Source organism: Lithobates pipiens, unplaced genomic scaffold (genome assembly GCF_037356315.1).
Source record: "Lithobates pipiens isolate NorthernLeopardFrog02 unplaced genomic scaffold, aLitPip1_a1.2 Scaffold_25, whole genome shotgun sequence".
In the NCBI taxonomy this organism is placed as follows: Eukaryota; Metazoa; Chordata; class Amphibia; order Anura; family Ranidae; genus Lithobates; species Lithobates pipiens.
The window spans coordinates 143,855,709-143,868,212 of record NW_027507787.1 but is presented as its reverse complement, the minus strand read 5'-3'; the positions used below and the strand labels follow the sequence as shown (position 1 = coordinate 143,868,212).

The 12,504-nt window shown below is 45.9% G+C and overlaps 1 protein-coding gene across 1 annotated transcript in view; it reads left to right on the top strand.

The window, feature by feature from the left end:
* LOC143930537 (DPY30 domain-containing protein 1-like) overlaps window positions 1-12,504 on the top strand; it is a 60,273-nt gene that overhangs the window by 39,838 nt on the left and 7,931 nt on the right. The window contains exons 3-4 of the mRNA XM_077454908.1: window positions 7,474-7,593; window positions 8,224-8,331. Coding sequence (XP_077311034.1) covers window positions 7,474-7,593; window positions 8,224-8,331 — 228 coding nt within the window. The remainder of the gene's footprint in view (window positions 1-7,473; window positions 7,594-8,223; window positions 8,332-12,504) is intronic.

Here is a 12,504-nt window from a genome sequence, read left to right as displayed (position 1 = left end):
ACCATACCTGCAAAGCAAATACAAAAAAAATAGCAAAAAATAACACATTTAACACAATCTGTGCCTAAAATATATATATGCCGAAGCATGGGGGCATCCTCCCGCAAAAGGTAGGAGCAGATCGCTCCTCCACCCCTTATGCCCCCATGTTTCGGCATATATGCTCTTTTTTAACTGTGGTGGTGAAATCACCTCCGACAGTGCTGGAGTCGCGGCTTTACGTATCGTGGGAGCAAACGCTGTTGCTGTCAAGATAAATAAATCCACGCTACAGCTGAATGGCGTACCTGAAAACAAAAAATGGTTAACAATAAAACATTGCAGAATAGAATACAGTACAAAGGAGCAGAACAATAGAGAGAGAATAGAGAGAGAGAGAGAACAATAAAACGACAACTATTTTTGGTTTTTTTATTTTATATTTTTTTTAGGTTTTTTGGTTTTTTAACTTTTTTTTTTTGTTTTTTTTTTTAAACACTTTTTTATGTAACTTTAACACTTCTGTTGTAACGTTTCCAGTGGTTTGGGTCTCTCAAAATGCGATGGCATCTTGGGAGACCCTGTGAACGTGAGCCTAGCCTGTGCAATGCTGTACCCTACTCTAAAACTCAACTAGTTCATGGTAGCGTTCAAAACATTCACCAATGCAAAGACAGGATTGTCAGGACAGCGGGGACAATAATGACGGGTGTCACGCCTATATCCGCGCTTTCTGCAGACACGACATTTTCTTTGGGGGGCTCGTTGGGTAGGGGTACTCGGGATGACATAAGAATAATGCCTCTCATGCAGCCGGCTTACTGCATCTGGTTGGGGAACGTGAGGTGGAGCACCGCCTGGATACAGAAGGGCTCTGACGATATCCTCCTGGAATTTAAGGAAGGATCCAGTCCGTCCTGAAGCTTTGTGTAGTACATAAGCATTCAGTATAGCCAATTGGAATAAATAAACAGACACTTTTTTGTACCAGCGTCTGGCCTTACGGGCAACTAGATACAGCGCCAACAACTGGTCATTGAGGTCCACCCCTCCCATATTAAGGTTATATTTGTGGACACAGAGGGGTTTCTCCACAATACCAGTCACTGTAGGAATTTGGACCGTCGTGTCTGCATGAAGGGAGGTAAGAACGAAAACATTCTTATTATCCCTCCACTTCATAGCGAGCAAATTATTACTGCGCAAGCAGGCTCTCTCCCCCAGCCTAAGACGGGACTCTACAAGCCGCTGGGGAAAGCCCCGGCGATTAGGTCGCACGGTGCCACATGCTCCAATCTGCTGATCAAACAAGTGACTAAACAGTGGCACGCTTGTGTAATAATTGTCCACGTACAAGTGGTACCCCTTTCCGAATAAGGGTGACACCATGTCCCACACTATCTTGCCAGCGCTTCCTATGTAGTCAGGGCAGTTCTCCGGCTCTACGTGACTATCTTTACACTCATAAACCATAAAACTACGTGTATAGCCTGTGGCCCTGTCAAAGAGCTTATACATCTTGACCCCGTATCTGGAACGCTTGTTGGGAACGTATTGTTTGAATGACAAGCGACCAGAAAACTTAATCAGGGACTCATCAACGCAGAAAACTTGATGGGGAGTAAACAAGTCTGCAAAACGTTGGTTGAAGTGGTTTATGAGGGGCAGAATTTTGTAGAGCCGATCAAATTCAGGGTCTCCACGAGGACGACAGAGTTCATTGTCGCTGAAGTGCATGAACCGCAAAATCTGCTCGTATCGTGCTCTGGACATGGAAGCAGAGAACACGCGCATATGGTGAATTGGGTCAGTGGACCAATATGACCGCAACTCGCTCTTTTTGGTTATGCCCATGTTGAGGGAGAGGCCCAGAAAGATTTTAAATTCGGAAACCGTAACTGGTTTCCATTGTCTGGCAAGGGCGGACTGGGGAATAGTGGCGATGTGTTGACCAGCGTACAAATTGGTTTGGTCCACAATAGATCTATAGAGATCTTCGGTGAAAAACAGTGAGTAAAAGTCAAGTGTCGTAAAATCAACTGTTTCCACGTTAATGCCAGGTTGGCCAGTGAATGGGGGAAGTACGGGTTCTGCAGAAGTGGTGGGCACCCAATTAGGATTGGCAAATTCTGCAGGAAGGGCACTATGGGTACGACGGGCCTGTCTTTGTCTTCTTCTTGGTGGCAGCGGGAGACTACTTGTGCTTGCCACCTCGCCAGCTTGAACTGCACTTATGGGACTCGCCACGTCACCACGTGTTACTGCAGTGCTGGATGTACATCCAGGGTGTACTAGGCCGCTGGTGCTTGCCAGTTCACCAGAAGGATGAGCGGCTCTAGTACGTCTCTGCTCCATACGAGTGACCTGCGGTTCCTGCACCTGAACAACATAATACATTCGGGATCGGGCACACCTGTCCTTAACAGGGACCTCATCTCCGTCGCCAGAGCTATCTGTCATGGAGCCGCTGTCCTCTACAGGATCGTATTCTGAGCCTGAATCTGACAGATGAGTGAGTTCCTCTTCACTATCTGTCATGCTCAGAAACGTGTAGGCCTCTTCACTAGTGTACCTTCGCTTTGCCATTTTGGGCTCTAAATTTAGGGGTACACTAGTGAGACTCACAGGTAAAAAAGCACCTAGCCTGTCAGCGACTGTTTCAAAACGCTACAAAAAAAACTGTTAGCGATCGCAGGGATCAGGCCTGACTCTGCGAACGCTGCAGTTATGTGTGTTGTGTTTTGTAAGTGACAGTGATCGATCGATACTGCACTTGGGTGGGCTGGGCTGGGCTTGGCGGAGGGGCTTAACGCAGGTGCTAGCAGGTATCTGGGCTGATCCCGCTAACAATGCGTTTTGGGAAACCTAAAATGCTGGCAACGCTAATATAGATCTGATCAGATACTATATTACTAAGGGAGGTGTATGCTTTGCGCGTGGGTGTTAGCGGTACTGGCACTAACCTGACGCTGGGGCGACGCAGACCTTATCTGACCCTCAAACTTATATCACCCGCCGGGTGATCAGGGGGTTAAACCTTTATTAGGTAATAAATGGCGGGTGCCCTGAAACAAAAAAAAAATAACTAACCAACCAGCGTCACCTGTAACAGTTATATGGTGATCACTGGTGAAAGGGTTAACTAGGGGGCAATCAGGGGGCTTTATGCGGTAGTATATGGGGGTCCCTGACGCTATAAAAAGCTGCGGTGAACCTAAATACTTACCTGCCTAACTAGCGTCACCTGTGACACTAATACAGCGATCAGAAAAACGATCGCTTATTAGTGACACTGGCGACGGGGGGTGATCACGGGGTTAAACCTTTATTGGGGGGGTTAGGGGGGTACCCTAGAGCTAAAGGGGGCTAACCCTAACTGCCCTAACAGTTATTACAGTCACAAATGACACCAATGCAATAATAAAAAAAATTAAAAAGAATGCTATTGGTGTCACTGTGACTGGGGGTGCAGGGGTGATTGGGGGGGTGATCGGGGGGTGAAGGGGGGGTGAAAAGTGTGCCTGGCGTGTTCTACTGTTAGTGTAGTGTTAGGTGCAACTCACCGATCCTCTCTCCTCTGTGCCGGAACGAAAAAGACCGACACGAGGAGAGATTACATCACTTCCTCTGCCTGTGTTTACATTACAGGAGAGGAAGTGATGTAGAGGAGGGATTTCATTCGTCAGGAGCGATCGCGAGGGGGTGGCCATGAACGAATGGCTGCCCCCTCATCCCGGATCGCTCCTGAATGGATACCGACCGCCGCTGGCACCGGGGGGGGCCCGATCGGGCCCCCCACCCGCGGGAAGGCAGGGACGTACATGTACGCCCATATGCCTGCCCGTGCCATTCTGTCAACGTACATTGTCGTGCGGCGGTCGGCAAGTGGTTAAAATGGTCTCATGTGGACAGGTTGCATTTTGTGCCTATCCAGACCCTCATCAGAGGAAGCCGGTCGACTGCCTCCTCCCCTTTGCTCAGTTAAAGTGGTTGTAAACCTCAGACATGAAATATGAACACAGCATATCCTTCTATATTGTGTACTTGTCTCAAGAGCACTAAGAGTCATTTCTGCCTGCTTCATTCGTCTGCTATCAGCATGAATCACTTCTGACAAGTTTTCCCGATACAAAGAGAAAAAAGGTGACAGGGGATGGATCTCCAGCACACAGCCTGTGCTTGACAGCCTCAGCTCTGTTCCTGTGTGCTGTCTGAAGGGGGGGGGGGCTACCCTCCAATCAGCTCTCTTCACTGAACTCTGCAGAGTGTAACTTCAGTCCCTCCCCCTCTCCCTTTTCTGACAGCTCGGAGAAGCTGTAGAAATTCTGGACTGTGAATGGCAGCAGAGAAGAGAAGCCTGCAAATAAACAGGTGACATTTATGTAGGAGGATTTGTCTTGTTTTTTTCATGGCTGTGTGTCACTTAGGGCCAATCACTTTACTGGGTATCGGTAAGGGTTTACAAGCACTTTAAGTCCAGTTCACACTGTAATATTTTTTTTTTTCGTTCAACGCAGCGGGTTGAATAAAAAAAAACAAAAAAAAACTGACAGGTCGCCATACCAAATAGAAAGGAACAGAAAAACTCTGGATAGCCGCACTCCGGATCAAGTAAAATAAATCGTGCCTTTATTGTTTCCACTCAAAAAATATTCACATCATACAGGTCACAACAGCAAAGGGATAAAGACAATTGAGAAACAAATACTGACGCGTTTCACGCTAAAATTAGCTTATTCATAGCTAGTACAGGTCACCATACCAACACAAGCAATGATAGTGCAATGATCTCCCGCGCTGTTGTATTTTGACAGGGGTCGTTTTGATAAAATCTGATCGTCTGTCGGAAAGACTGCTGTGCAAATCGACCACAATGTGTCCGATTGCTGCTGAACTGGCTGATTTTCAGACATTATGTACCCAGCATTAGGCAAAGGTGGAGGTGGCACCCCCTGGCTCAGTTTACCTCTGATTGACAGGGTCACCCTGATGTGCAAATCTGCTCCTGGTCAGACCAGGCACAGCTCTGCGGCACATATTTGTGCCACGTTGTAACGCAGATATTACATGTGGGGCAGAAGCTGCAAAATTGTGAAAAATCACAATTTGTATATTGTAAGTTAAGTTCTATTAAAATGCACAATGAAATGTTAAATAGGATCCGTCACAATTGGTTCTCTTATTGAATACTGTTATGCACAGTCAGGAGCTTGGAGGCAGTGTGTGAGGTCAGGCAGTTGAGAAGGTCTGCAGCTTTTCATTAGCCCCGGAATACTGACTTTCAGTTAGGAAAGGGTTAACATAAGTATTCGATGACTATGCCTCAGCAGTTATTATAATTTAGGATTGCATAAGCTCATCATGACGAGTTCCCACAAAGGTGAACCTGTTATGTCAACCAAAGTGTGCATACCGTAGCAACATTATTAGTAAATTACAGACACCTACTGGTTTGTTTTAACAACAGACGCTGTCAGCTCCCTTAGGCCTCTTTTATATTACATGCGATGTCTGGCATTGCAATAGTGTGAACCAGGGCCCCTTTCACACTGGGGTGTTTTTCAGGTGCTTTAGCATTAAAAAAAAAGCGGCTGTAAAGTGCAAGAAAGAAGCCTCATCTGCAATCCCAATGTGAAAGCCCAAGTGCTTTAAGAGACCTTTCACACTGCCAGCACCCCGAAAAAACCCTGGTAAAGCGACGCTTAAAGTAGCAGCGCTTTACCAGCGTTTTTGAGCGCTAGCGGGTTCCTTTTAACCCCCGCTAGTGGCCAAATAAAGGGTTAAAAGCGCCCACAAAGCGGCGATACCAAATGCGCTTTTCAGGCGCTTCCCATTGATTTCAATGGGAAGGGGCGCTTTAGGAGCGGTGTATTCATCGCTCCAAAAGCGCTGCAAAGAAGCTGCTTGCAGGACTTTTTTTTTATGCCCTGCCAGCGCAGCACCTCAGTGTGAAAGCACTCGGGCTTTCACATTGGGTTTGCAGATGAGGCTTCTTTCAGGTGCTTTACAGGCCCTTTTTTTACCGCTAAAGCGCTTGAGAAACGCCCCAGTGTGAAAGGGGTCTAAGGGGGAGATTTACTAAAACTGGTGCACACAGAATCTGGTGCAGCTGTGCATAGTAACCAATCAGCTTCTACATAGTTACATAGTTAGTTAGGTTGAAAAAAAGACACAAGTCCATCCAGTTCAACCACAAAAAATAATAATAATAATAATAATATCATACAATCCCAAATACCCAATTCTATACCCACAGTTGATCCAGAGGAAAGCGAAAAACCCCAGAAGAGCATGATCCAATCTGCTAAAGCAAGGGAAAGAATTCCTTCCTGATCCCCCGAGAGGCAATCGGATTTTACTTGGATCAACTACCCAGTTATATTATGTACACTAATGCCGCGTACACACGACCGGACTTTTCAAGGCACAAGGTCCGACGGTCTTTCCAACGGGCTTTCGGCGGAGTTCCAACAGACTTTCCAAATGAACGGACTTGGCCACACACAATCACACCAAAGTCCAAAGGATTTGAATGTGATGACGTACGACCGGACTAGAATAAGGAAGTTCATAGCCAATAGCCAATAGCTGCCCTGGCGTCGTTTTTTGTCCGTCGGAGTTCCGGTGGGAAAATTTAAAACATGTTTTATTTCTAAAGTCAGCTGCATTTTTGGCAAGCAAAGGTCCGATGGAGCCCACACAAGATCAAATTGTCCGACGGACTCGTTCCATTGGACCTTTGCTGTCAAAAAGTCCGGTCGTGTGTACGTGTCATTATGAAATAATCCAGGCCTTTCTTAAAGCAATTCTAACTTCAGCTTGTTCAGTTTAGCTTTGACAATAAAACCTGGTAGCTGATTGGTTACTATACACAGCTGCACCAGATTTTGTGTGCTCCAGGTATAGTAAATTCCCCCCCCCCCCCCCAAGTGTCATTTCTGTCTGCTGCTTTGTTCCCCTGCTATCGGCATGAGTCACTTCTGACAAGTTTTCATGGCACCAAAAGAATAAAAGGTGACAGGGCGGGAGCTCCAGCACACAGACTGTGATTGACAGCCTCAGCTCTGTTCCTGTGTGCTCTGTGAAGGTGTGTGAGTGTGTGTGTGTGGCTCCTTACTGCTTTTTGTGAAAGCTCAGACATTAGAAAATTCAGCATTTTGAACAGAAAACTGCAGATAAACAGGTACAGCTTATGTAGAAGGATATGTTCCATCTCTGTGTATCACCTGAGGCCAGTCACTACACTGGGTATATGTAAAGGTTTACAACCACTTTTAGGATTTTGTTTATTTCAGTGTTTCTGTTACAGGGTGAAAAGTAAACTAAGGTCACCCAATCCCCCCAGATTTCATTCTCACCAGGACTTCCAGGAGGAGTTAGTACAGGGGGAGGGACTATGTAGAGAGAAGGCGAGAGTCCACTAGGAGAGGTCCAGGTATTGAACTTTGTTTCTTTTTGAATCACACTACAATTTTTTTATTTATTTTTTTAAAGAGAAAACTGGAAAGGGAGGAGCTTGAAAAAGAAAAGGAAGAAGCACGAAAAGAGCTTGAGATGATTGAAAGACTGAAGGAAGAAGAAATTTTGATTCAACAAAGGATTGAAGAACAGAAGGTAAGATTTGGTCTTTGACCCACTGCAGACATTTCTCTTTACTTCCTGTTGTGGTGACAGGGTGTGATGGGAAGTCTTTGGACTAGAGATAAAAATATCAAAAATCCTGGGCATTTAAAGCTGAGGTCCAGGATCAGCAAATATTGTCTAAATACATTCAACATTTGTATTCTCCCTTGAATCTCGGTGTGCTTTGAGCATTTCGTTCAGATCTTTTCAGTAACCCAAGCTTGCCTCTGTGCAGGAGCTTCCTGTAATGAAGACCAGTCATTGCTGCTCTCAAATCATGTGCGTAGTGACTGGTCTTGTCTCTGCCCCTCCTGTGGTTTTCTGATGACAACATGTAGTAGGTTAGGCCTTTTGGGCCCCTCCCACAGCTCTGCTCTCTGCACCAATTATGTACAACACAGTGGTGATGTCACTGCTACTTTTACAGGTTAATACCTGAGTAAGAAACGGGTATTTGGCACACACAATGTGGATTGATATCCCTTGGGGCTATTGAGGAAAACACAGGTAACCCTATTTTCGGCGGATACTTTTCAGGGGCTGATATATCGGTGCATCCCTAATTTTTCTTGTTAATGTCTTAACATATACAAATGACTACCATGTGTATTTATTTTGCAGAAAATGGCTTCTGAAGAGCATCCCCAAAAAACCATAGCCGAACTTACCGAGAAATTTGGTGCACCAAAATTACCTACCGTAGAAGAGATAGATGAAAGTCTGGCAACAGTAAGTACTCTCCATGAAAAAAAAACATTTGTTTATCAATTATTACTTTGTTGGATTTAGGTTGTATTATGCTAATCAGCTTGGCTGGTTACCTATGGGTTGATTTGTAGCTTCTCAGATTCCGGAGTACCCAGCTACTTTGGAGATACAGTGGGGCAAAAAAGTATTTAGTCAGCTACCAATTCTGCAAGTTCTCCCACTTAAAAAGATGAGAGAGGCCTGTAATCATAGGTATATCTCAACTATGAGAGACAAAATGTGGAAACAAATGCAGACAATCACGTTGATTTTTGAAAGAATTTATTTGCAAATTATAGTGGAAAATAAGTATTTGGTCACCTACAAACAAGCAAGATTTCTGGCTCTCACAGACCTGTATCTTCTTCTTTAAGAGGCTTCTCTGTCCTCCACTCATTACCTGTATTAATGGCACCTGTTTGAACTTGTTATCAGTATAAAAGACACCTGTCCACAACCTCAAACAGTCACACTCCAAACTCCACTATGGTGAAGACCAAAGAGCTGTCGAAGGACAGCAGAAACAAAATTGTAGACCTGCACAAGGCTGGGAAGACTGAATCTGCAATAGGCAAGCAGCTTGGTGTGAAGAAATCAACTGTGGGAGCAATAATTAGAAAATGGAAGACATACAAGACCACTGAATCTCCCTCGATCTGGGGCTCCATGCAAGATCTCACTCTGTGGGGTCAAAATGATCACAAGAAGGGTGAGCAAAAATCCCAGAACCACACAGACGGACCTAGTGAATGACCTGCAGAGAGCTGGGACCAACGTAACAAAGGCTACCATCAGTAGCACACTACACCGCCAGGGACTCAGATCCTGCAGTGCCAGACGTGTCCCCCTGCTTAAGCCAGTACATGTCCGGGCCCGTCTGATGTTTGCTAGAGAGCATTTGGATAATCCAGAAGAGGATTGGGAGAATGTCATATGGTCAGATGAAACCAAAATAGAACAGTTTGGTAGAAACACAGCTCATCGTGTTTGGAGGAGAGAGAATGCTGAGTTGCAACCAAAGAACTCCATACCTACTGTGAAGCATGGGGGTGGCAACATCATGCTTTGGGGCTGTTTCTCTGCAAAGAGAACAGGACGACTGATCCGTGTACATGAAAGATTGAATGGGGCCATGTATCGTGAGATTTTGAGTGCAAATCATCTCCCATCAGCAAGGGCATTGAAGATGAAATGTGGCTGGGTCTTTCAGCATGACAATGATCCCAAACACACCGCCCGGGCAACAAAGGAGTGGCTTAATAAGAAGCATTTCAAGGTCCTGGAGTGGCCTAACCAGTCTCCAGATCTCAACCCCACAGAAAAACTTGGAGGGAGTTGAAAGTCTGTGTTGCCCAGTGACAGCCCGAAAACATCACTGCTCTAGAGGATATCTGCATGGAGGAATGGGCCAACATACCAGCAACAGTGTGTGACAACCTTGTGAAGACTAATGCCGCGTACACACGATCAGAATTCCGGCCAGAAAAAGACCGATGAGAGCTTTTCATCGGAAAATGCGACCATGTGTATGCTCCATCGGAATTTAGCTGTCCGAATTTCCGCCAGCCAAAAATTGATAGCATGTTCTCAATTTTCCCGACGGAAAAACTTTCTATCGGTAATTCTGATCATGTGCATGCAATTTCCGACACGCCAAAAATCACGCATGCTCAGATTCAACTACGAGACAGAAGCTATTGAACTTCCTTTTTCTAGTCACGACGTATATGTTGTACGTCACCGCGTTATAAATGATCGGATTTTGATGTGACCGTGTGTAGGCAAGACAGCTTGAGCTGAATTCCGTCGGGAAAACCAGCAGAGCTTTTTCCGGCGAGAATTCCGATCATGTGTACGCGGCATTACAGAAAACGTTTGACCTCTGTCATTGCCAACAAAGGATATATAACAAAGTATTGAGATGAACTTTTGATATTGACAAAATACTTATTTTCCACCATAATTTGCAAATAAATTCTTTCAAAAATCAGACAATGTGATTGTCTGGATTTGTTTCCACATTTTGTCTCTCATAGTTGAGGTATACCTATGATGACAATTACAGGCCTCTCATATTTTTAAGTGGGAGAACTTGCACAATTGGTGGCTGACTAAATACTTTTTTGCCCCACTGTAATCTGAGCATGCATGCTGGCACCTGGAATTGCAAGCTCTGTGGACCCAGGGCCTCCATATAAGTTAAAGGGGTTGTAAAGCCTTAGGCCCCTTTCACAGGGCCTTTTCACGGCTGACCTTAACAGACACTCCATGCAGGTCTATGGAGCGACGGTTGTCAGCGGTGACCATGTCCACTGACATCCGATCCGCTAAAATTAGACTTATGGCGATATGTTTTGCATCCGTTCTGGTGGATAGGATGAGATCTGATGATGTCCGATCCCTCCATAGGAATCAGCGGCGCTCTGACAGGTCCCTCCCCGCTCAGTGAGCAGAGACGGACCTGTCATCCGCCAGATCAGCGGAGATCAACAGAGAAATCTCCTGCTGAGCTGGCAGACTCCGCTGAGCGCATCTGCCTCATGAGAATGAGGCCATACATATACCCATTGAAGTGACTTGCCTCAGGTGATACACAGAGATGAAAAAAATCCTCCTACATAATTTGTACTTGTTTATCTACAGCAAATTCTTCTCCTCAATCGTTCATTCAAATTTAAGTGCTGAATTTTAAAGCTCATCTGAGAGTTCAGAAAACCAGTTGGCAGAGAGCTGAAGTTACACTCTGCAGAGCTCAGTGAGGAGAGGTTTTGGAGCTGATTGGAGGGAAAGGACACACCCCCCTTCACACAGCACATGGGAACAAAGCTGAGGCTGTCAATCAGCTGGAGCTGCCTCCCATGTCACCTTTTTTCGCTGTGTCAGGGAAAACTTGTCAAAAGTGACTGATAGCAGAGCAATGAGGCAGTAGACAGAAATGGCACTTAATGCTCTTAATTGAGACAAGTACACAATAGAGGGATATGCTTTGTTCATATTTCATGTCTGAGGTTTACAACAAGTTTAAAGTGGAACTTCAGTCATTTTTTCAACTTTCCATCTATTAAATCTTCTGCTCTTGTTGTTTTAACTTTGAATAGTAAAACATTTTTTTTTCTGCCAGTAAATACCTTATACAGCCCACTTCCTGTTTCTTGTCTGGTAAAAAGCCTAGGCTTATGACATCATGCACAGCTCTCTCTTTCACTCTTGTGAGAGATTGCCAGGAAGGGAGGGGGGTGAGTCATAAGAGGGCCAATGAAAGCTGGAGGTGTGCCTCCATGTGTCTGTGTAAATCCAGCAGTTGAACAGGCAGCAGCTTCAGCTGCCCACAGATAAAGAGGGAATCCACCTACAAAAAAAAATATTAATAGCCAGCAGCTATAAATACTACAGCTGCTGACTTTTAATAAATAGACACTCACCTGTCCCAGGGTCCAGCAATGTTGGCAGCTGGGACCGATTGATGGCTCGGCTCTCGGCTGCTGCCACTGCCATTCTAGGTGAGGGAATCAGGAAGTGAAGCGCTGCGGCTTGACTTCCCGGTTCCCTGCTGCGCATGCGCGAGTCGCGCAGCGCACTAGGTATGGTCCGCACTGTCTCTGGGACCCACCCGTGTGTGTACCAACAGACAGCATGGCGGGACAGGAAACAGCATAGACTCCCGTGGGAGTCAATGCCTGTAAGTGGGTGCAAATACCTGTCTTAGACAGGTATCTGCACCCCCCTCCCCCCTGAAAGGTGGCAACTGTGACACCGGAGGGGGGGAGGGTTCCGATGAGCGGAAGTTCCACTTTAGGGTGGAACCCCGCTTTAAAGTGGCTGCAGCCAGACTCAGTGGAGGGAGATTTCTGCAGCAAATTTGGCAAGTACAGAATCACAGTATATACTGTATTTATCTTTTCCCCTTAAAATCGGGGGGAAATCGTGGGTGCGTGTTATACGCTGATCCCTACTGTCTGGGAGCCAAAAAATACTGAGCTCCAGCGAAGAAAATACAGAGAGCTGCCGAAAAAGACCGAGCGCCACCGAAAAAGACAGAGCCGAGTGCTCCGGCTCGCTCCGCTCCGCTCGCTGCCCGCCTTCCTGCTGTCTCTGGAGCGAGCACTGCCGAAAAAGACAGAGCCGACTGTACTGTGTAGACAGTACACAGGCTCT